This window comes from Podarcis muralis, chromosome 2, assembly GCF_964188315.1.
Source record: "Podarcis muralis chromosome 2, rPodMur119.hap1.1, whole genome shotgun sequence".
Taxonomy (NCBI): Eukaryota; Metazoa; Chordata; class Lepidosauria; order Squamata; family Lacertidae; genus Podarcis; species Podarcis muralis.
The window spans coordinates 124,075,912-124,100,515 of record NC_135656.1 but is presented as its reverse complement, the minus strand read 5'-3'; the positions used below and the strand labels follow the sequence as shown (position 1 = coordinate 124,100,515).

Below are 24,604 nucleotides of genomic sequence, written 5' to 3'. Positions count from 1 at the left end.
ATAAAACCCTACCGAGGAAATAGGGGTGATGTATTTGAAGGCTTTATTAACCCAACCTACAAAAAAAACCACCATAAAATAACACCCACTCAGGTTAGGAAGCTATCGGATTATTATATCGATAGATATAGGCAAGCTCTAACACTTACACGGGTTTCTCAGTTAGGAGAAGGCAAGCAGTTTTAATTAAGAGTAGAAATCCAGTAAATGAGAAAAGCATCACAGGAAGACAAGACGGCAAGTTTCCAGCAGGGTCCACAGCATGCCAAAAATGACAAGAGAGCACTTTCCTTCCCTGTAGAAGAGGTCAGGTGTTTTTGAATAGCCTGCCCGCCCCATGTAAAAAATAATGGCGATCAAGTGTCCTCGGTTTTCTAAATCACGCTCTACACAAAAGCTTTGACATCCTTACGCGATGGAACATGCACAGGGGCCAATTCTGAGCGTTTTGCTTCATCTCCAAGAAATTAACCAAAAAGATGCACGTGTAGCAAACGATGGAAGTGCCAGGTTTTGAAGTGGAAGATCCGCCGGGTCTGATGGCACATGAACCGAAAAGCCTTTGAGCTTTGCCGGTTATCTGAGGTTTTCGTGCCTGCCTTCTCAGGACTTCCGGGGTTCCTCTTAGCAACAAGGTCCTCATTGAGAAGGCGCACCGAGAAACCCCCAGGCTAAAAGCGAGGGCTGCAACAGAGTACTTCTACCCAGGGCTCCAGCCAGCCACGAAATCCTGCCCTTTCCCAGGTCACTCCATTCCCTATCCCTTCTGCTCCAACATTCAGCATCAAATCGCAGGACTGAAATTTGGCTGTTTCAGGTCCTCCCAACGCCACTGCTATCCCTGGCCCCAAATGGTGTGTTGTGCGCAGTGGCGTAGCGTGGGGGGTGCAGGGGGGGCGGCCGCACCGGGCGCAACATCTGGGGGGGGGCGCTCACACTCGCAGCTCTCTGCCCCTACCTGGCTCACTCGGTTTAGGGGGCGCAAATTACTTGCCTTGCCCCGGGTGCTGACAACCCACGCTACGCCACTGGTTGTGCGCTTCCCAAAGAGGAGGGTGGGGTTATGGGCAAGGGAGTGGCGGTGGGAAGCTGGAGGTATAAATGACTGACGACGTTGAAAAGCTGGTATCACTGAACCTGAAGAGTTTTAACTGGCTTCTGAATAAATGTGCAGTAAATTGCTACTGTTTGGTAATTTAATTGCGTTCTTAGCTGCAAATTTTGGTGTTCCCTCAAGCCAGCTGATCCACTCCCCCCCCCCGAAAAAAATGCATGTGATGGGGCCATTTTTACATCACAAGGATCCATGCTATGAGGATCCTATAGATGCAGAGCTCCTTCAAGGAAATTGCAGGCCTTAACAGCTGCTCTGGGTAAATTGATGGAAAGCATTAATAAAGATAGAACAACCAAACATATTAGAAGAACAAGTCTTGCTGTAGAAGTGGCAGCATGGCTTCTGCTACTGAAATAGTTCTTTGAAGAGTCCAGCAAGCAGATACAGAGAAGGGGATGGTCCAGCTGACATTGTGTAGCTCGGTTTTGTGAAAATGTCCCCCACCAAAGACTCCTGGGCAAACCTCGGCTTGGCCGCTGTGAGAAGCAGCATGCAGCCCAGGACTCCCTGCACCTCTGCCCCCGAAGGTATTCACTTCCTTTGTGCGGTGACGAAGCAACGTAAATGAAAAACGATGGCAAAATAAATGCCCCCATGTGGCAAAGCAGGTAAGAAAGGGGATCCATCCTTGCGGTCATGGATACTCACACCGAAACCAGAAGGCAAACAGGATGGGATCACAGAACAGCAGCCTCCACCTTTTTCACACCTTGGACCCACCTTTCACCGAAGAAGGATCCATTTCTTAATTTTGTGCGGTGCTTGTGCCGCTGTAGTGACCCACCTTGAGACCGAGACACAACCTGGTAAGAGGGTAAAAGAACTTCCTCATGCAGCGCACAGTTAAACTACGGAACTCCCTGCCACCGGAGGCAGGAACGGCCACCAACTTGGATGGTTTTAAAAGAGGATTAGACAAATTCATGAAGGAGGAGCGGGCTATGGATGGCTCTGCCCTGCCTGCACAGCTTCTGAATACCAGTTTCTGGAAACCACAGGAGGGGAGAGTTGCTCTTGTGCTTGCGGGTTTTCTATGGGCCCCCGATTGGCCCCTGTGAGAACAGGAAGCTGGACTAGATGGTCCATTGGCCTAATCCAGAAGACTCTCCTTATGTTTTTATGTTAAGATGAAATACCAGACAACATGGAGCCTCTGAGGGCAGCTGATTTCTCAACCCCACACATTATCTAGACGAGGACAGTTTGCAAGCTGGTTGGGTCCACTGGCCCTGTTGTTGGGCCTGACAGGCTAAGAAAGCTCATCTAATTACAGTGGTACCTCAGGTTAAGTACTTAATTCGTTCCGGAGGTCTGTTCTTAACCTGAAACTGTTCTTAACCTGAAGCACCACCTTAGCTAATGGGGCCTCCCACTGCTGCTGCCCTGCCGCTGCATGATTTCTGTTCTCATCCTGAAGCAAAGTTCTTAATCCAAGGTACTATTTCTGGGTTAGCGGAGTCTGTAACCTGAAGCGTATGTAACCCGAGGTACCACTGTATTCATATATTTCTTCTTGGAAGGTGGTAGACTCTCCTTCACTGGAGGTGTTTAAAAGGAGTCTGGGACACTACCTGTCAGGGGTCCTTTTGCTGTGATTCCTGCACGGCAGGGGGTTGAACTAACTCTATGAGTCTATGACCACCAGAGACACAAGTCATTTAAATCGTAGGACCAACGCACCATCTCATGTTCTGAGCGTTTCTAAAATTTCCCCAGAGTTTCTCCCGTTTTAAAAAAATTACCACTGATCTATGGTTTCTCTTCCGGCACAAGTTCGACGCACTGAACATTTATGTGGTGCTTCAAGTGATAAGCGAGGCTGTTGCTTCGGCTGAAGCTTTTCCCGCACTCGGAGCACTGGTACGGTTTTTCCCCCGTGTGGGTCCTCTGGTGCGAGGTGAGGTTGATCCGCTGGCTGAAGCCCTTCCCGCACTCCGAGCACTTGTAGGGCTTCTCCCCGGTGTGGATGGTGCGGTGCAGAGTCAGGCTCACCCTCTGACTGAAGCTCTTCCCGCACTCGGCGCACGGGTACGGCCTCTCCCCCGTGTGGACCGTCCGGTGGCGGGTGAGGTTGATCTTCTGGCGGAAGCTCTTCCCGCAGTCCAGGCATTTGTACGGCTTCTCCCCGGTGTGGACCCTCTGGTGCTTGTACAGCGTGGAGCTCTCGCTGAAGCGCCTCCCGCACTCGGAGCACTCAAACGGCTTTTCGCCCGTGTGGATCCTTTGGTGCCTCAGGCAGCTGTTGCTGCACCGGAAGCTCTTCCCACACACCGTGCAAATCCACCACTCCTCCCCTGTGTGAACTCGCTGGTGCCTAGTGAGGTGGTACCTTTGGCTGAAACTCTTCCCGCAAACCGAGCAGATCCACCACTTCTCGCCCGTGTGGACTCTCTGGTGCCTGGTGAGGCTGTAGCGCCGGTTGAAGACCTTTCCGCACTCGGAGCACTCCAGGAGGGTCTCCCGCTTGTTGATCCTCTGATGCCTTCGGATGCTGGGCTTGCTCGCTATGCTTTCCGGGCACAAGGGAGGGAGTGCCTGCCTTTCGTTCCCATCCCAATGTTTTTCTTGCGTCGGGGCTTCGTGGAAGTTGGCTCCTTCAAGCAAGACACCCCCCGCCTTGCAAACCGGTTCTCGCGGCTCCAAGTCACTTCTCTGCTGTTTGGCAACGATCCCGCTCTCCATCGCTTCACCTGAAGGGAGAAAGAGGAAAATGAACCTCACACCACCAAGCAAAAGCCCAACTCATTTCTACAGTGGTATATTGGTAGTCAAACAGTTTAGTTGTCGAACAAATCAGCTCCCGAATGCCACAAACCCAGAAGTGAGTGTTTGCGAATGTTCTTTGGAAGCCGAACGTCCGACACAGCTTCCATGGTTTCTGATTAAGTGCACGAAGCTCCTCCAGCCAATCAGAAGCCACACCTTGGTTTTCAAACCATTCCAGGAGTCGAACGGACTCCCGGAATTGATTAAATTTGAGAACCAAGGTACCACTGTATATCCCAGTTATATCATAACTTTTTTATATAAAACTGTGATGTGACTACATTTGGAGTATTGTGTACAGTTCTGGTTGCCACACCTCGGAAAGGATGTTGTAGAGCTGGAAAAGTTTCAGAAAAGGGCGTGAGGATGGAGCGACTTCCCTTTAAGGGAATGTTACAGCACGTGGGACTTTTCAGTTTAGAGAGAAGGTAAGTAAGAGGTGATATGGGAGAAGCAGATATGGAGAAAGTGGGCGGAGAAAAGCTTATCTTCCATTCTTACAACACTGTGGGCAAATTAAATTTATTGGAAGATACAAGAGTGGTTCACAACAGAAAAATACAAAATGAGAACACAGAGTACATAAGGAAACAAAAACAAAACGAAGAGCTCCCCTCCTACAAACACATTTTAAAAGTAATAGCATGTTAATCAGCCAAACACCTGATTGGAGAGAAATGCTTTTCGCCTGGCGCCTAAAGACATGTAATGAAGGTGCCAGGCAAGCCTCCCTGAGGAGAGCATTCCGCAACAGGGAGCCACTGCAGAAAAGGCCCCGTTCTCATTTTGCCACCCTCCAGGCAACCCTCCATCCCAACCCTTTACTTGCGTTGGTAAGAAAGAGATGGTACACGAAGAAGTGCCTCCAGAGGATGATGATCGCAGGGTCCAGGTTGGTTCATAACTATGGGCCTAACCCCACACAGGAGGCAGTGATGGCCTCCAACCTAGATGGCTTAGAAAGAGGATTGGACAATGCCATGGAGGAGAGCTCCAGCTATCATTGGCTACTAGCCATGATGGATCTGTTCTGTCTCCCATCAGAGGCAGCAATGCTTCTGAGTACCAGTTACTGGAAACCACAGGAGGAAAGAGTTGCCCTTGTGTTCGTGTCCTGCTTGCAGGTTTCCCATAATAAGCATCTGGTTGGCCACTGTGAGAACAGGACGCTGGATTCAATGGGCTTCCAGCCTGATCTTCTTACGTTCTTAAGTCTGGATAACTGGTCCATTGCCTGCTTTGGGATGGAACTGTACCCCCACTTATCACCCGAGGCCCAGTGGCTAAGAGTGCCTTGCACCAGCTTCAGCGGATGGGACAGCTACAGCCATTTCTTGACCAGGATAGCTTGACCTCTGTGACCCATCACTGCATAGCTTCTGTTAACAGGGGGAAAGGTGAGCCTTACCCAGAGAGACCAAGTTCCCATAATTCTCCACCATGACCTCCCACTGCAGGGATCTTTGGTCTGGATGCAGCAGAGCCCACTCCTCCTCTGTGAAGTACACGGCCACTTCCTCAAAGGTCACCGGGCCCTGGAAAGAAGAGGAAAAGAAAATGCTCATCACAGCTAATGGAACAATTAAAAAGAGAGAGCTGTGATTCCTACGTACCCAGGCTGAGACCCTACCTGCCTGCATACTTTCTCGCCAGAGTGGTGAATGCTCTAGTTATCTCCCGCTTGGGCTACCACAATGCGCTCTATGTGGGGCTACATTTGAAGGCAACCCAGAAATTACAAATGATCCAGAATGCGGCAGCTAGACTGGTGACTGGGAGTGGCCACAGAGACCACAAAACACCGGTCTTGGAAGACCTACATTGGCTCCCAGTACGTTTCTGAGCACAATTCAATGTGTTGCTGCTGACCTTTAAAGCCTTAAACAGCCTCAGCACAGTATACCTGAAGGAGCGTCTCCACCTCCATCGTTCAGCACAGACACTGAGGTCCAGCTCCAATGGCCTTCTGGTGATTCCCTCCCTGCGAGAAGCAAGATTACAGGGAACCAGGCAGAGGGCCTTCTCAGTAGTGGCGTCAGCCCTGTGGAACGCCCTCCCATCAGATGTCAAGGAAATTAACAACTATCTGACTTTCAGAAGACATCTGAAGGCAGCCCTGTTTAGGGAAGTTTTTAATGTTTGATATTTTATCGTGATTTTAATATTCTGTTGGGAGAAGAAGAAGAAGAAGAAGAAGAAGAGGAGGAGGAGGAGGAGTTTGGATTTGATATCCCGCTTTATTACTACCCGAAGGAGTCTCAACGCGGCTAACAATCTCCTTTCCCTTCCTCCCCCACAACAAACACTCTGTGAGGTGAGTGAGGCCGAGGGACTTCAGAGAAGTGTGACTAGCCCAAGGTCACCCAGCAGCTGCATGTGGAGGAGCGGGGAATCGAACCTGGTTCACTAGATTACGAGTCCACTGCTCTTAACCACTACACCACACTGGCTGGGGAAACCCAGCCAGATGGACGGGCTATAAATAATAATATATGATGATGATGATGATGATGATGATGATGATGATGTTACAGGGGACTGGACTAGATGACTCTTTGGTTCCCTTCCAACTCCACAACTCCACAATTCTATGATAAACCTTTGAAAGGGATGGAGGCTCTCCCTGCAGGATCCAGAGTTCCCTCAGGGATGCTCAGATCCTTCCCAGCTTTGGAACATCCTTTGATAGGGGTTAAGAGACACATCCTTTCAGGCCCACAGACATGTGCAGGTGATGGAGGCATCCTTCCTCAGTTCCCCAGTTCTTCCGCTCCTACCTGTCCAGGCAACTGTGCAGCAACCATTTCCGCTCCGTCACACATTAAGGAAGGGCTGAGACCATCCGCCAGAGGAGCTTGGCTACCTGTGAAGGAAGAGGAAGGAAGGAAGTGGGAAGGAGGCGAGATGCTGCACCCGCCACCTCAGTTGTTTCTCAGTCCTGGGGCTTAATTACCATATTGGCCCAAATATAAGCCACACTTTTTTCTCAAATTCCGACTGTGAAAAGTTAAAGTGTGACCCCTCCTTCGTGTGCCCCCTCCTTGAGAGGTCTGGAGGGTGGCAACATAAGAACGGGCCTTCTCTGCAGTGGCTCCCCGTCTGTGGAATGCTCTCCCCAGGGAAGTTCACCTGGCACCTTCATTATACACCTTTAGGCGCCAGGCAAAAACGTTCCTTTTTAACCAGGCCTTTGGTTGACCCGATTGACATCCTATGCCCTTTTAGAATGTGTGTGTTTTTGTGGTGGGAGGGGCTATTGGGTTGTTGTTTTGATTTTTAGTAGGTATTTTGTGGTTTTATATCTTGATTTTATTCTGTGAACTGCTCTGAGACCCCCGGGTATAGGGCAGTATATAAATTCTAATAATAATAATAATAATAATAATAATAATAATAATAATAATAATAATAATAATAAAAGGTAAAGGGTAAAGGGTAAATCATTATGTCCAGTCGTGACCGACTCTGGGGTTGCGGCGCTCATCTCGCTTTATTGGCCCAGGGAGCTGGTGTACAGCTTCCGGGTCATGTGGCCAGCAGGACTAAGCCGCTTCTGGCAAACCAGAGCAGCACACAGAAACGCCGTTTACCTTCCCGCCGGAGCGGTACCTATTTATCTACTTGCACTTTGACGTGCTTTCGAACTGCTAAGTTGGCAGGAGCTGGGACAGAGTAACGGGAGCTCACCCTGTCGAGGGGATTCGAAACGCCAACCTTCTGATCAGCAAGTCCTGGGCTCTGTGGTTTAACCCACAGCGCCACCTGCGTCCCAATAAGTATAATAATACAATTATACACACAAAAAATTTGGATTCCTACCCCGGTTTAAAAAAGGGCTGGAGACGAGGGCAAAACTCCCACCTCCCCACCCTTTCACCACTGATGGAAGGGAAACTTAAAAGTCTGCAAGTTTCCCATTGGGGCATCGGGGGGGGGGGGTTGTGATGCATTATGTGGGCCACTGACCTGATCTAGCAAGGCTATTCTTACATACCCACCTTCCCATTTTATCCTCACAACAACCCTGCAAAGTAGGTCTGGCTACGAGGCAGTAACTCTTCTTATGTCCTAAAAAGCAACGTCCAGATTCTAGGCAAACCCCCTCGAGAGACCAAGATCAAGCCAAATTGTGCTCCCAATTCCTCCTTACCCAGCAAGGTAGATGCATCCCCTCCAGCGCCCCCCGGAATGGCTCCCCGGAACAGCTGCCTCTTCCTGCTGGCTGGCGGGGCCTTTTCTACTTTGGGGGAAGAAGGAGCCCCTTTTCTCGCCCCTTGAACCTGAAACAAAATTTGCGGATCTTCAAGTGGGGAATAGAGAAAAGGGATTAGGAAGAGGGATTTGGATGGGAACTTCCATCCGACTGTTGGAATCGGTTTTGGCATAAGAGTTCCTCAGCAAACAGGTAGTGTGACCCTAAAAGAAATATTTTACAAGCTTCTGTTCCACTGGAACAGCGTCGTTCAGCCCGGACACTGAGGTCCAGCTCCGAGGGCCTTCTGACAGTTCCCTAACTGCATGAAGCAAAATTACAGGGAACCAGGCAGAGGGCCTCCTCGGTAGTGGCAGCTGCCCTGTGGAATGCCCTCCCATCAGATGTCAAGGAAATAAACAACTATCTGACTTTTACAAGACACCTGGAGGCAAACTTCCCTGTTTAGGGAAGTTTTTAATGTTTGATGTTTTATCGTGTTTTAAATATTCTGTTGGGAGCTGCCCAGAGTGGCTGGGGAAACCCAGACGGTTTTATGTATGCATGTATGCACGGTTTTATGTATGTATTTTTATTATACCTAACACCACCACATCTTACCTGGATATACAGAATAACCAGTGTTGCTTGTGGAGGTGTAAAGCCACAAAAGCTGGGATATGGCGCATACTCTGGGCATGTCCCCAAAATCAGAAAATTCTAGGAAGATATGGCGAAGGAAACTCAAGTAATAGCTTGCCATATTTTTACCCATGGATCCCCCAATTTTTGCTATTCAGACATATTAAACAAACAACCAACAGAGAACAGGGAATGAATGCAACACCTCTTAACTGCTTCCAGAATTATTATTTTTGTGAAATCTGGGTGGGGTAGCAGAATGAGAAGACCGTCCATGACAGAGCGGATAATGAAAATTAGGAACACAGTGTGCATGGTTAAGCTAACGTATGCGGCAAAAACCAGAAAGGACAGTAAACAATATAATGTCTTTATCGAGAAATTGAGTCTTCTAATATAAATGTACTGGAGCAATAACATGCAGGATAAGGTGAATCCATTTGTGCTACTTGTGACATTAATTGATTGAATTTTGCTCCTATCTCGTTAATTCTAGATACCCCTTCCGCTTTTGCTTTGCTTTATTTGGCCTCTGTTATTAAACTTTGCTTTCTTTTATTATAACAAATTAATGGGGTGGGCAGGGGGAGGAATTCCAGGGGATTGGACTCTGGCTCCTTCCCAACTCCCATGATTTATAGAAACTGCTCTCACCTGCTCCTTTTCTTCCTGCCTCTTCTCTTCCGCCTGGCTCAGGAGGAAGCCTTCTGCCAGGGCCACCGCCTGGGAGCTGGTCTCGGCTCCGCACTCCCTGACCCAGTTCTCCATCTCCGGGGGGAGGATAGTCAGGAACTGCTCCAAGACCACCAGGTCCAGCATCTGGGCCTTGGTGTGCTTTTCCGGCTTCAGCCACTGGCGGTAGAGGTGGTGGAGGCGGCTGCAGACCTCACGGGGGCCCTCGGCCTCCTGGTAGCAAAAGGCCCGGAAGTGTTGGCGCTGGACGTCTGAGCTGGCATTGCCCTCGCCCAGGATCTGCTGCACGTTCCTTTCCCAGACCTCCCCAGTGCTCCCAGTCTGGGTGACGTGGGGGTCCTTTCCTCCCCAGGGAGCCGCTGAGTCTGGCTTTTCCATCTCCCAAAGTTCCCAGAAGGAATCCAAGGATTTCCTTGCGGAGAATTCTGTTCCCAAACCAAAGGCTGCCGGAATTTGACTGGCGTTGGAGGGGAGGGTGTCGATGTCCGGCAAAGTTTGCAAGCCCCTACAGGAAAGATGCTTTGCTAGGTGTGAAGGGTGACCCTGGCTGGGACCTGTAAAAGACGACAGAGACTAATAAGCAGCCAAGACAAAGTCCCGTCCCCCCCCATGATATTCCTGCGGAGAAGTTGGTAAAATGTAGGCTGGATGAGGTAACTGTTAGGTGGATTTGTAGCTGGTTGACTGACTGAACCCAAAGAATACTCATTGGTGGTTCCTCGTCATCCTGGGGAAAAGTGACAATTGGGGCGCTGCAGGGTTCTGTCCTGGGCCCGTTGTTGTTCAACATCTTTATAAATGACTTGGACAAAGGAATTGAGGGGAAGTTCATCAAATCTGCAGATGTCATCAAATTGGGAGAGGTAGCTATCACTGAAGAAGGAGGAATTGGGATTCAAGGTTCTTGCACTTAGGCAAGAATAACAGCTGCACAAATATGAGATTGGGGACACAAGGCTTACTAGTAATACATGTCAAAAGGATCTAGGGGTCTTAGTGGACCGCAAGCTTAACATGAGTCAACAGTGTGATGCAGCCGGGGGGCGGAAAAAGTTTAATGCTATTCTAGGCTGCATCAACAGAAGTATAGTGTCCAGATCAAGGGAAGTCATAGTACCACTGTATTCTGTCTTGGTCAGATGACACCTGGAGTACTATGTACAGTTCTGGGCAGCATAATTTAAAAAGGATGTTGACAAGCAGGAACGTGTGCAGAGGAGGGCAACCATGATGATCAAGGGTCTGGAAACCAGGCCTTATGAGGAACGATTGAAGGAGCTGGGCAAGTTTAGTCTGGATAAGAGGAGACTGAGAGGAGATATGATAGCCATCTTCAAATATCTCAAGGGCTGATGCATGGAGGATGGGGCAAGCTTATTTTCTCGTGCTCTGGTGGAACAGTCTCCCTGGGAAAGCTGTGGACTCTCCTTCACTGGAGGTTTTTAAGCAGAGGTTGGGTGGCCATCTGTCATGGATGCTGTAGCTGAGATTCCTGCATGGCAGGAGGTTGGGCTAACTCTACCAATCTATGATTCTATGAATTTAAGGGACTAGAAATAGAAGAGGCAGTGTGGTGCAGTGCTTAGTGTGTTGGGTGTGGAGGTGGGAGACCAGGGTTAAGAGGATAAGAAGAGCCTGCTGGGTCAGGCCAATGGCCTGTAAAGTCCAGCGTTCTTTTCTCATGGGGGCCAACCAAATGCCTGATAGAAACCTGCAAGCAGTATCTGAACAGAATGCTTTCCAGCAACTGGCATTCGGAAGCACTGCTGCTTCCAATTGTGAAGGGAGATCATGGCCACTGGTCCCATCACCTCCTGGCAAATAGAAGGGGAAGAAATGGAGGCAGTGAGAGATTTTACTTCCTTGGGCTCCATGATCACTGCAGATGGTGACAGCAGCCACGAAATTAAAAGACGCCTGCTTCTTGGGGAAAAAGCAATGACAAACCTAGACAGCATCTTAAAAAGCAGAGACACCACCTTGCCGACAAAGGTCCGTATAGTTAAAGCCATGGTATTCCCAGTAGTGATGTATGGAAGTAAGAGCTGGACCATAAAGAAGGCTGATTGCCGAAGAATTGATGCTTTTGAATTATGGTGCTGGAGGAGACTCTTGCGAGTCCCATGGACTGCGAGAAGATCAAATGCATCCATTCTGAAGGAAATCAGCCCTGAGTGCTCACTGGAAGGACAGATCCTGAAGCTGAGGCTCCAATACTTTGGCCACCTCATGAGAAGAGAAGACTCCCTGGAGAAGACACTGATGTTGGGAAAGATGGAGGGCACAAGAAGAAGGGGACGACAGAGGCCGAGATGGTGGGATAGTGTTCTCGAAGCTACCAGCATGAGTTTGACCAAACTGTGGGAGGCAGTGGAAGACAGGAGTGCCTGGCGTGCTCTGGTCCAGGGGGTCACGAAGAGTCGGACACGACTAAACAACAACAATAGGTAGCCCTCTCCACTTTGAATCTGTCTACAGTAATCCTCTTTCAAAGCCATCCAGGTACCACTTGGCTCCCCTCCCCAAAGAATCATGGGGACTACAGTTTACCCCCTCACCGAACTACAAACCCCAGAACCCACTCGGTCATGAATCTGGCACCATCCCACACTCTGACCTACCCCATTGGGCAGTTGAGAGGTTTAAAACTTGTGACGGGAGGCCTCTCTTTGGAGAGAGAAAAAACAAACTGTGAATAAACAAGACCAAGCAGCAACAAAAGGAGGCTAAAACCAGCTTTCTGCTTGCCAACCCCACAGCGAGAGGTTCTGCCCTTGCCCCTCCCTGCCCTTGAGCCCCAGCCCCAACCGGTGCGCTCCCCCAACACCTATTTCTCTCCTCCTAATGCAAACTGGTTTGATACTGGTTCCAGTGCAAATCTTTTGTTCTGACCCCGGCAGCCAGGAGAGGAGGTGGGAGAGGGCTGGCTAGAGCAGTTCACCTCTTTTTGGAGGAAGGGAACAACTGGAGTGGGACGGGGGGGGGGAGCGGGGAGAAGATCTCCCCCACCCTTTCTCCCCAGCCAAGCGCCTGGTACCCCTCTCTCCTTTTGTCTCCACCCGCTGCTGAGCCCTTCCCCTCTTCTCCCTACCCCCACCTTTGCAGCCCGCCCCCAAATGAATTTGCCACTCACCTGCTCCCCACCCCCAGCTTGGAGGAAGAGCCAACCTGAGTGGGTGGTCGGGGGGGGGGGGTCCCGGTGGTGGTGGGAGGAGGGGAGAAAAACCCCAGGCTCGTTGGATGCACCCGCCCCCTCCTTCCCTCCCTCCCTCGCCCCCTCCCCTCCTCCTCCTTGCACGCCTCTCCAGGAACCCAGCCTCGCTCGCTTTAACCCCTTCCTCGCCGCGGACCCACACAGAGAGGGCCTCCCTCCCCATCGCCCCCCACCCACCCCCGGGATCCCTTTGCAAAAGCCCGGAGAGAAGCCGCAAGAGGACTTTGCAGCTGAGGACGCGGCAGAAGGGCTCTCCTTCTCTCCAGGATCTTGCATACAAAAGCCCGCCCACCCACCCCTCTCCCTCTGCCTGCCACCCCCACCCCTCCACGCTAAGGGGTCCACCGCTGCTGCAGAAACGCACTTGGGGCTCTTTTTCCATAAAAGAGCAGCCCCGTGACGTGAAGCCCCCAGAGGTTGAGCCCCCAGAAGTGAGCTGGGAAAGGAATCCACTTTCTTGAAAGATGCCTCGTGTCAAGACACAAGAGGGGATGAATCCGCAAATCCTGCGCCCCAAGGATTGGGGGTGGGGGGAGCAGATCTTGGCAAGATCCCAGATCTCATGCCCCGAGATCCCCATAACCTTCCTAATCGGCCAAAGTCTTTCATGCTAAGCTCTAGTTCGGCGTTTCCCAACCTGGGGTCATCACCAGCTGTTTTTGGACTACAACTCCCATCATCCCTAGCTAGCAAGACCGGTGCTCAGGGATGATGGGAATTGTAGTCTGGAAAAAACAGCTGGAGACCCAAGGTTGGGAAATGCTGCAAGTCTAGTTGGTCTTCTCCCGGTTTGTGGGGGGATCTCCTGTTTTGTTCCCCTCCAACGTTTCTCCGATGAAATTAGGCACGTCCTAATCATCGTGGTCATTTTACTATTTACACTCCACTCCTCTGACTGGGTTGCCCCAGCCACTCGGCTTCCAAGATCTATAAAAACATAATAAAACATTTTTTAGAAAAACCTTCCCTATACAGGATTGCCTTCAGATGACTCAGGGGTCAGATAATTACATCCCCTCCAACATTCCTCAGATGGAAACACTGACGTCCTAAGGAAAAGTTGGACCTTCTGGGATCAAATCAAAAACCCGGGCGGCTTCTCTAAATCAGGGACTGTCCCTGGAAAACAAGGACACTTGGAGGGCCTGACTACTGGGAAGTTTTTAATGTTTGATGTTTTACTGTGTTTTTAATATTCTGTTGTGAGCATCCCAGAATAGCTGGAGAAACCCAGCTAGATGGGCTGGATTTAAATAAATTATTATTATTATTATTATTATTATTATTATTATTATTATTATTATTATGGCACTTTCCAGATCCGTACTTTCCAAACCCTAAATGTCACATCTGCTGCGTTTGCAAAGCCGACTGGTTCTGCTACTGGGGCAGTTTTGTGCTTCAGGGAAGCCATAATGAAGCCTTCTACCTAAAACCTTTGCTATATGGGAGGGGAAGCAGTTACAGGAAAGCAAAGGAAATTGTTGAAAAGCCTGGAAAAGTTTGTTAATAACAGCTGCCCACTTTGGTCCATCCAGGCCTAGATGCCTTCTGGCTGGTGATCCGATGGATTCCGGAAAGACGAGGGGAGATCCCCTTCTTCTGGAGCCCAAAGACTGAAGCGGCCTCAATGGGGGGCCGGCGTTGAGCTACTTAGTCCTTGAGGTTCATACACAGTACAAAATTGTGTGGAGACGGAAGATGTCCCAAGGGTGATCTAGTCCAACCCCCTGCAACTCAGGAATCACATCGGTGTTATATATTATGCACACAGAGAATCATAGTTGGAAGGTATTAAGTTGTGGGTTGACATAGCAGACGACACAGAGATTTCTGCAAGCAGTTCTTTATAAGCAAGCTGGAACTGAACTGAACTGAACACAGCTCAACCAACCTGCTTTTATAGGCAGCCGGCTGTCAACATTGTAACAACAACACCCCAGGGTTTCCCGCCTAAATTAACTGAAGTGGACCTGAGTGAAAACTAGATACACAATGCCCCTGGTGGCCAGGGTGAGAACTTCAATACATAACAGAAGGGCCTCATCTGGTCCAATCCTACTCTCCAGGATTCCCCACCAGATTTGTTTGTTTGTTTCTGAGGGAAACAAAATAACCTCCATGTCAACCGAGGTTTGAGGGAACCTCCTGGAGGTTATTTTGTCAGATTCCCTCAGAAACAAAAAAAAGGGGGGGGAGTGAGGAGTCCCTCAAACCTCAAGTTTCATTTCGACCGTAGCTATTAAGGAAGCCAAATGCCCTTGTAAGTGTTCCTACAAATGTCCATTGCAAGGGCCTTCCCTTGGAGGGGGCCGGAAGCCTTCGAATCCTCACATAACTGAAACTCCTGAGGGGATTCGTATTTAGCTGTTCATCTGAATGCGGCCCCCTAGGCGAGGGTATCTTGTATCCACAATGCTTCCCAGAGCTTTCAGGCCTTGAGGAGAGACATGGAGAGGGGGCTTTCCTCACAGAAACTCTTGTGGGTTTTTTTGACCCATTTTGCCACCTTCAGGAAAAAGAGCAGGAAACTCCTCAGATGGAGGGAGGCTCCCTTGTCTCTGCCCAGGTTGATCATATATTGATCCCTGCCTGTTCTGAGGAAAAGTGTGTCCCACCTTTTCTCCACAGAAACATCTCTGGAAACTCTCCAGGATTCCTCTCCAGGCTCCTCATCCCCCTTTTTTTGTTTTTGAGGGAAACTGACCCAATAACCTCCATGACGACCACGGTTTGAGGGAACCTCCTTGAATCCCCTCAGCACACAGAGGGAACAAAATGGTTGCCCATGTAACCACAATCTGCCACACCATACAAGTCAGTGATGATACGATACAAATCCGTGGCCCAACAACTCCTTGACCAAAATCCCCCCGACGCTTTGGGGTTGGAAAACATGGAGGTGATCCTTTGTCAAATGTAGCCTTGGCTTTATTCATCAGAGACCTTACTCAAATCTCACAAACCCTGGATTGCTACCTTTTCTAGCAGCTGACAGACTCTGAGGAAAAGGGACAGAGCATCAGCCATCAATGTAGGAAACGAGAAACTAACTTAACCACCTTGTGGGGCATCATAGAATCTTAAGAGTTGGAAGGGACCTTGAGGGTCATCTAGTCCAACCCCCTGCAATGCAGGAATCTCAGCTGAAGTGGCTTGTGGGACAGGCTGTGCTCACAGAGTGCGTTAAAGTGCATTAAAAAAATGTCCCCCTGTCCAAAAACAAAAATAAGAATCTTTATAATGTTGGTTTATCGAAAGTAGTTTAGTTGGGCGTTACATTGGAGTGGATGAGTTGAATAATGTTTATATACAGCTGAGAGATGAAGAATCACAAGTTCTTTATTCTCTTTCTTTCCTTTCCCTTTCTCATCTCTTTGACTCTCTCATTATTTCCTCCCTGTTTCTCTTCCCTTTCCCCCTTTATTCCTTCTCATGCCCTTTTCAAATTCTAATAAAAATTACTCCAAAAAAGAAAAAGAAAATACAGAATTTTTAATTCTGTACAGATTCAGTTTGTGGTGTTTGGGGGCTAATAACATTTGTTCCTGCTTTTTTATGACTTGTGTTTTTGCTTAATTGGCCAATTAGCCTTTATCAATTATTGCTTATTATTCATTACTGGATTTGTACATTACCTGCACTGGAACTTATAGGTGACTTAAAAGGTAAAGGTACCCCTGCCCGTACGGGCCAGTCTTGACAGACTCTGGGGTTGTGCGCCCATCTCACTCAAGAGGCTGGGAGCCAGCGCTGTCCGGAGACGCTTCCGGGTCACGTGGCCAGCGTGACAAAGCTGTATCTGACGAGCCAGCGCAGCACACGGAACGCCGTTTACCTTCCTGCTGGTAAGCGGTCCCTATTTATCTACTTGCACCCACGGGTGCTTTCGAACTGCTAGGTTGGCAGGCGCTGGGACCGAGCAGCGGGAGCGCACCCCACCGCGGGGATTCGAACCACCGACCTTTTGATCGGCAAGCCCTAGGAGCTGAGGCTTTTACCCACAGCGCCACCCGCGTCCCATAGGTGACTTACATACATTCAAATGGTTTACCCCGGTTGTCAGTTCTGTGAAGCATAGTAAGGTTACCTCTCCACCTGAAGCTCTTTCCACACTCCATGCATTTAAACTGTTTCTCCCCATAGTTCTAGTTACAGGTAGGAAGCCGTGTTGGTCTGCCGTAGTTGAAACAAAATTTTAAAAAATCCTTCCAGTAGCACCTTAAGACCAACTAAGTTTGTTATTGGTATGAGCTTTCGTGTGCATGCAAACATAGTTGGTCTCTAAGGTGCTACAGAAAGGAATTTTTTAAAATTTTGTTTCTCCCCAGCGTGGGTTATCCGATGTAAAGTAAGGTGAGCACTCTGACCAGGGTTTGAAATTAGCAGGGCGCCAGGCATGTTTTTTGCCTAAAGATTCTCCATTTGTGAGCACCTCAGTTCGAAAGCATGTCAAAGTGCAAGTAGATAAATAGGTACCGCTCCAGCGGGAAGGTAAACGGCGTTTCCGTGTGCTGCTCTGGTTCGCCAGAAGCGGCTTAGTCATGCTGGCCACATGACCCGGAAACTGTACGCCGACTCCCTCGGCCAATGAAGCGAGATGAGCGCCGCAACCCCAGAGTCGGCCACGACTGGACCTAATGGTCAGGGGTCCCTTTACCTTTACAAAAAAGTCTGTGTGCCATTTTTTGCATAGAAAGTATGTTAAGGACTTTTGGGGAAACTACTCACCCATCCCTTGCCTGGACCGTCCCTTTTTTCCCCACCTGCCCTGACTCCAACCTTGTGGTGTTGATGTTTAGTCGTTTAGTCATGTCCGACTCTTCGTGACCCCATGGACCAGAGCACACCAGACACTCCTGTCTTCCACTGGTGGGTGTCATGACACCCCATAAATCACAGGTGCTGGGCTACAAAAAGAGGTGTGAGGGCTCTGTCAGGGTCCTAGAGTCCTCCTACCTCCTTCCCAAAGCCAAGGTAGAACTTTCCAAGCTTTGGGAAGTAGGTGGGAGGGCTCTAAGATTTGGGCCACGCTGTTCTAATATGGAGGCCACACATACAGCTGTTTTGATCTAAGCATCATTTACGTTGATATTTGATGTGCATCTGAGCAGATGGTATCCCAAAGAGCTTCAGCAACAGGGCAACTGAAGAGCTGTTCGGATCACAAAACTTTATTTAGAATAAAAGATAGGGGGAAAGCAAGAAAACAGGTTGAACAGATTACAAAATAAAGCTGCTCAGGTTTTAAGGTCTGGCACTACCATCCCTTTGGAAGGACTGGCCTGTGATTCTTTCCCTATGTGGAGAGACTCATGCAATAAATAAATAAAAAGTCACAGTCAGTTATATTTCCCAACTAGGTACTCTAAGCCACTTGGGGACTCTGAATACTTGATGGGTGAAACCTGAGACACATGAGAGTTTCACTTAAAGAAAGGGCGATAGCAGCAGACCAATGCCTTTTGCCACACCTCTGACCAAGTGGCTAAACTTTGCCTCCTTTCCTTCTCCACTTACTGCATTAATAATAATATGCCAGATGGCCAAGACATTAGGCCGAATGGGGAGACCATCTTGGGCAATTAGCATAGCAGTGCTAGGAATTTCTTATTTTTCTTAGAGGCAACAAAACCTATCATCATGCATTTTCAGGTGCCACAAGATGCTTGTTTCTACACTCGTTTCCTCCCTGTTATGGTTCTTCCATGTGTGATAAATACTTCAGTTTCTAGTGAAGTGCTGTTTACACTCAGTGAATCTCAATTTGTTTTTCCCTCTGTAAATTCTTCTGTGTTAAGCAAGTTTGCTGCATTTGCTGCTGTTCTTCATACAGTGGTGCCCCGCAAGACGAATGCCTCGCAAGACGAAGGAGTTTTCTGTTTTTTGAGTCGTTCCGCAAGACGAATTTCCCTATGGGCTTGCTTCGCAAGACGAAACATCTTGCGAGTTCTTGCGAGTTTGTTTCCTTTTTCTTAAAGCCGCTAATAGCCGCTAATAGCCGTGCTTCGCAAGACGAAAAAACCGCAAGACGAAGAGACTCGCGGAACGGATTAATTTCATCTTGCGAGGCACCACTGTATTCCAATCACTTAGAGGCGTTCTCCCCTGTGTGAGTTCTCAGATGAGGTCAGGTCTTCACTCCCACTGAAGCGCTTTCCACACTCTCTACATTTTAATGGTTTCCCCTAGTGTGGGCTCTTTGATGTACAGTAAGACTTCCGCTATATCTGAAGCTCTTTCCACACTCTATGCAGTTAAATGGTCTCTCCCCAGTGTGGGTTCTGTGATGAAATGTAAGTGCACTCGCACAACTGAAACTCTTTCCACACTCCATGCATTCATACGGCTTCTCCTTCGTGTGGGTTCTTTGGTGTAAAGTAAGTTCACTCCTACAACTGCAGCTCTTTCCACACTCCATGCATTCATATGGTTTCTCCCCAGTGTGCTCTCTTTGATGTACCGTTAGTGCAGTCCTCCGGTTGAAGCTCTTTCCACACTCCATGCATTCAAACGGCTTCTCCCCGGTGTGGGTTCTTTGATGAGTAGTAAGGCTTCCATTCCGACTGAAGCTCTTTCCACACTCCATACATTTAAATGGTTTCTCCCCAGTGTGAGCTCTTTGATGCACAGTAATTGCACTCCTACAACTGAAGCTCTTTCCACACTCCATGCATACATAGGGTTTCTCTCCAGTGTGGGTTCCTTGATGTGCAGTAAGGCTTCTTCTTTGTCTGAAGCTGTTTCCACACTCCATACACTTAAATGGTTTCTCCCCAGTGTGGGTTCTTTGATGTAAAGTAAGTGCACTCTTATAACTGAAGCTCTTTCCACACTCCATGCATTTATGCAGATTCTCCCCAGTGTGCACTCTTTGGTGTATTGTAAGATGGTGATTGAGACTGAAACTCTTTCCACACAGCATACATTTAAATGGTTTCTCCCCAGTATGGGTTCTTTGATGTGCGATAAGCAAACTGCTTGTACAGAAGCTCTTTCCACACTCCATGCATTTATGCGGTTTCTCCCCAGTGTGGGTTCTTTGATGTAAAGTAAGATGGTGATTGAGACTGAAGCTCTTTCCACACAACATACATTTAAATGGTTTTTCCCCAGTGTGGATTCTCTGGTGGGCAATAAGGTTTCCGCTCTGGCTGAAGCTCTTTCCACACTCCATGCATTTGAATGGTTTCTCCCCTCTGTGGGTTTTCTTATGCTTAATAAGGTTACCAGCACTGCTTAAGCTCTTTCCACATTCTGTGCATTGAAACGCTTTCTTCCCCGTTTGGGTTCTTTGATGTAAACCAACGCTTCCACTCTGAGTGAAGCTCTTTTCACACTCCACACTGCTTCTTCCTGTGCATTCCTCCTGTGAGTTCAGGGTTACATGGACACCAATGTCCTGAGTAGTGGAAGACTTCCTTTTCTCATTATTTGACACGTTTCTGCCTACATGCTTTTGGCGTAACAGCTGATTTACAAGTGTCTCTTTCCCTGCTTCATGCTCCACATTTCCTGACGGCTCCTCATAATTCTCTCTCCTCTCCCCATTACCTGTTTGGGGGTAGAAGAAATAGAAAGTGTTGTTCAAATTGCAAGGTAGAAGCAGAGACTCTCATTGAGGATTGAGCCTAGTTCTCTGCCTCGTCTACCATTTTCAAGCACGTCCCCCACTTATCTCCCCACACAGCTGACTCTGAAGTTAATTTCTCAAGACAACACCACGAGGCCCTTCCTGCTCCACCTCACACAAGCTGTCACCTCGCACTTCTGTGTCTGATTATCTCTCCCCTTTCTCAGAGCACCATCCAATTGGATTGTCTCCTTCCACCCAAGCGATGAAGTCTGGTTTGGGAAATGTTTTCAAAGCGGCCAGTTAATTCCGAGTGCAAAATACCCAGACATGCCAAGCCCTACTACTGCCATGGCTCCCTTCCCAAAATAAGGGAAAGGCAAGATCTTAACACTCCGTCTGAGGGATAGAAGAAGGGTGCATGGTCCCAGCAGAATCCACCTGGCACTTGGGAAGAGGATCTCACTGTACTGTACATTAACCTCAGAGGCAACGCGGAGGCTATTTTAAATTTAAACCTCAGACTGGATGGCGTCTCTGCTCTTTAGAAGAAAACTCAGTTGGACCCTGTGCAGGCAGCTTTTTACAGCCTTAGGGCCGGGTGCTTGCACTCTGTGGGACCAGAGGCAGAACTGGGTGTAACAACGAATGTAAATGCAACCTTTGGACAGGAGCAGTTTCTACACACACCCTTCTCTTTCTTCCACCCAGGCAAGCAAGAAACACCTTCAAATTTCAAGGACATAACCCAGGAAGGAAAAAAGGAGTCAAGGAGGATGTGAAGCAGAGGTGGTCATGGTCATGGCCTGGGGACAGCAGTGATGGGGGAGAGAGAGAGTCCCATAGGCTGCCCCCCCCCCCCAGGTCTATTTAGTCCCAGAGTCCTAAAGGAGCCAACTAGATGCTGACAGGAAGCCCAGAAGCAGGTCATAAAGGCAACAGGCTTCTGCTCTCTCTCTTTCCAGAGGAAAAAAAGGACCCCAAAATGCAGCTAAACACCTACCTTCTGATATCTCCCCTTCTTTAGGGACCAGGAGAAATGGATCTTGTCTTTCTTCCCAACAGGAACTGAGGTCTGATTCTGCCAAGGAAAGCGATAATATTAGCTCCTTTTGGCCACAAATCACCTGGACGTTTCAAATCAATCTGTATCTACGACCGCAAAGGCAAAGAGGAGGGATTACCATATCCGGATCCTATAAAGACACGCAATGTGAAAAGGATAGGGCCGTGTGGTCCCCACTGTCACAAGGGGTGTGCGTGTGAATATATAGATGCTGCTTCAGAGAGCAATGCTGCAAATATCGTAGAGTACATCTGCAAAATGGGGATCCAAGCGGGCTATTCTTCTTATATTCCTACTCTGCATGAATACATGGCATAAAGAGCTGCTTGACACCTTCAACGTCTAGTAGTCCAGAGGCATAAAAAAGTGCCCTTACCTAGAGAGGCCACCATCTCATAATTCTCCTCCATGACTTCCTTGTACAGAGCTCTTTGGCCTGGATCCAACAGAGCCCACTCCTCCTCCGTAAAAAACACAGCCACCTCCTCAAAGGTCAAGAGGGCCTGGAAGAAGAGGAAGAAGAAGAAGAAGAGGAGGAGGAGGAGGAGGAGGAGGAGGAGGAGGAGGAGGAGGAGGAGGAGGAGGAGTAAGAGATAACTTCTCTTAGATCCCCTTCATCCCTGTCTGTTTCGTTGGTTGGTCGTAATCCTCTTTGGATTGCCCTGGGCAAGATAAATCCACTAACATAAATACGGTGGTACCTGGGGTTAAGAACTTAATTCTTTCCGGAGGTCTGTTCTTAACCTGAAACTGTTCTTGACCTGAGGTACCACTTTAGCTAATGGGACCTCCCGCTGCCGCCGTGCGATTTCTGTTCTCATCCTGAAGCAAAGTTCTTAACCTGAGGTACTATTTCTGGGTTAGCGGAGTCTGTAACCTGAAGCGTCTGTAACCCAAGGTACCACTGTAATAACAAATATTCCCCACGCAACACAGAGGGAGGCTGGTTTGTCCCCCTCTTCCTCTTCTCCTCTCTCCTCCCCACACCCGAGACTCTTACCGTACCTGAGGGAGCTGCCTGGAACCTCTTTCCATCCCACCCCTAAGATGAGACGGTCCAAACGGTGCCTCTGAGGCCATTGCGCTGCCTGTGGAAGACAGAGGGAATGGAGGCGTAAACTGGGACTCTCTCAGGTGTTGCCACGATGCACTTCAAAGCAGGAAGCAGCTCTCAAGTGAGGCCACTCCTGGGCCTGCAGGGGAAAGACAGGGAACGGGAAGGATGTCATGAAAATAATGATATTAAAAGTTGCTTCAGTTTTTAGGGGATTGTGGCTTGGGGGATGGAGGCATGCTGACGAACTATGGCGCCCCAGGCCTTCCTCTAAGGAATGTACATATGTGTGTACATCTTGGTCAGCCTATAGCATTACGAGGCCCTCCTGCCAACCTGAATGTTTTCAAGGCAAGCGAGGAGGCTGGGCAGGAGCGAGGCTGGCAGCAATAGAGGAGAAAGACCTTCAGCACCCCTGTGCTGCGCCAGTCCTGAAAGAGGGGCCAGATCCCTCCCCCATGCCCACCCACGCCAGCGTTCATCGGCCCCCAACAATCTTCCCAGAGGATGTCTAGAGAAGCCTCTTTTTGGAGACAGCATCAAAATCAGCTGGGAGGTAATATATTTCTTCCCCCCAAGTCCAAAACTGGGGATTGGGCATTTATTTAATCCCTCCGGTCTTTTGCCATGAGGCTTTCAAATGTGCCCTTAAGATCCCAATCAATTTCAAATACCACCATCCATGCACCCATTTCCCTTGCCTAGCGGGAGGGAGACTGACAAGGTGTTTTTTCAGGCTCCAGGAAATCCAAAATATGCCCCTTCCCTCCTGTTTTGAAGCAGGGATTCCTCCCCATTTGCCTCCCCCCTCAACATGAGCAAGCTCAGGAAGACTCTTTCCTTCGTTCCAAGGAAACCACAGTCCACCAGCTCTCCCCCTTATCTACGTGTTCTGAAAGGGGAGATGGGGGGCTTCCCCCCTCCCCAAAAACCCACATTTTGGTTCCCTTTGACTTTTTCCAGTAGCAGCCTCTTTCTTGCTAAGGAATCTCACAAGATGATCGAGGGTCTGGAAACCAAGCCTTATGAGGAACGGTTGAAGGACTTGGGTATGTTTAGTCCGGAAAAGAGGAGACTGAGAGGAGATGGGATAGCCATTGTCAAATATCTTAAAAGGCTGTCACGTGGAGGAGGAGGGTGCATGCTTGTTTCTGTCCTGCTCTGGAGGGTAGGACTCCTAAACACCAGGAAGAAGAACTTCCTGACAAGAAGAGCTGTTCAACAGTGGAACCGTCTCCCTCTAGAGGTAGTGGACTCTCCTTCTTTCCTCGGATGTTTCTAAGCAGAGGCTGGAGGGCGGCCATCAGTCCTGGATGCTTTAGCTGAGATTCCTGCATTGCCGGGGGTTGGACTAGATGACATTTGGGGGTCCCATTCCAAACTCTATCTAAGGCCGACTTCCTTTAGCATTTTGTCTGCTCCTCAGCCGCTGTGAGTTAAACCACAGAGCCTAGGACTTGCTGATCAGAAGGTCAGCGGTTCAAATCCCCACGACGGGGTGAGCTCCCGTTGCTCGGTCCCAGCTCCTGCCAACCAAGCAGTTCGAAAGCACGTCAGAGTGCAAGTAGATAAATAGGTACCGTTCCAGTGGGAAGGTAAACAACATTTCCATGCGCTGCTCTGGTTCGCCAGAAGCGGCTTAGTCATGTTGGCCACATAACCTGGAAGCTGTACACCGGCTCCCTCGGCCAGTAAAGCGAGATGAGCACCGCAACCCCAGAGTCTGCCACGACTGGACCTCATGGTCAGGGGTCCCTTTACCTTCAACAGCCCCACCTCCTATTCAAAATCTCCTCCATCTCCAGCAACCCAAAGGCGACTCTGCTCTCCAGCTCTGCTCTCCAGCACCAACCCCCCCCCCCATATAGGGGGCTGCTTCTACTGCGCCAAAGCCTTCCTCCCCGCTGCTATCTCCCCACCCCAAGGGGGCTTTAGCAAAGGAGCGGAGGGAGGGGGCGAGTGGAGGGCGATTGCAGATATAAACGAGAGCGCTATTAGAGAGGACGGACAGAGCAGGACTTACTTCTGAGTAAACATGCATGAGACTGGGCTGCACAGCAGTGCTTCCCGAAGAAACGAGATCCACTTGGGAGGCGGACTACAGATCCCAAGAGGGAAAAGTGGGAGCAGGGAGACTTTGCAAAGGGAATCCTTTCCCTCTCCCCTCCCCCCGCCAGCTGCTTGCAGATTCAGGTGAAAGGAAAGCGAATCTTTCCCCTCCTCTCCCCCACCAACCCCGAAACACCCCCAAAGACGCAGCGCCTCTTTCTCCTCTCCAGGCCTCCTC

At 49.3% G+C, this 24,604-nt stretch overlaps 1 protein-coding gene across 1 annotated transcript; it reads right to left on the bottom strand.

The window, feature by feature from the left end:
* Positions 1 to 26: 26 nt before the first annotated feature.
* LOC114592573 (uncharacterized) lies at positions 27 to 24,544 on the bottom strand. The gene is given in 12 exon segments (XM_028720826.2): positions 27 to 3,807; positions 5,292 to 5,418; positions 6,661 to 6,746; positions 8,034 to 8,163; positions 9,372 to 9,964; positions 12,544 to 12,666; positions 18,725 to 18,814; positions 18,817 to 20,178; positions 21,201 to 21,278; positions 21,640 to 21,766; positions 22,269 to 22,456; positions 24,341 to 24,544. Coding segments are annotated over 11 exon segments (3,732 nt in total). The 5' UTR covers positions 22,344 to 22,456; positions 24,341 to 24,544; the 3' UTR covers positions 27 to 2,866.
* Positions 24,545 to 24,604: the final 60 nt, after the last annotated feature.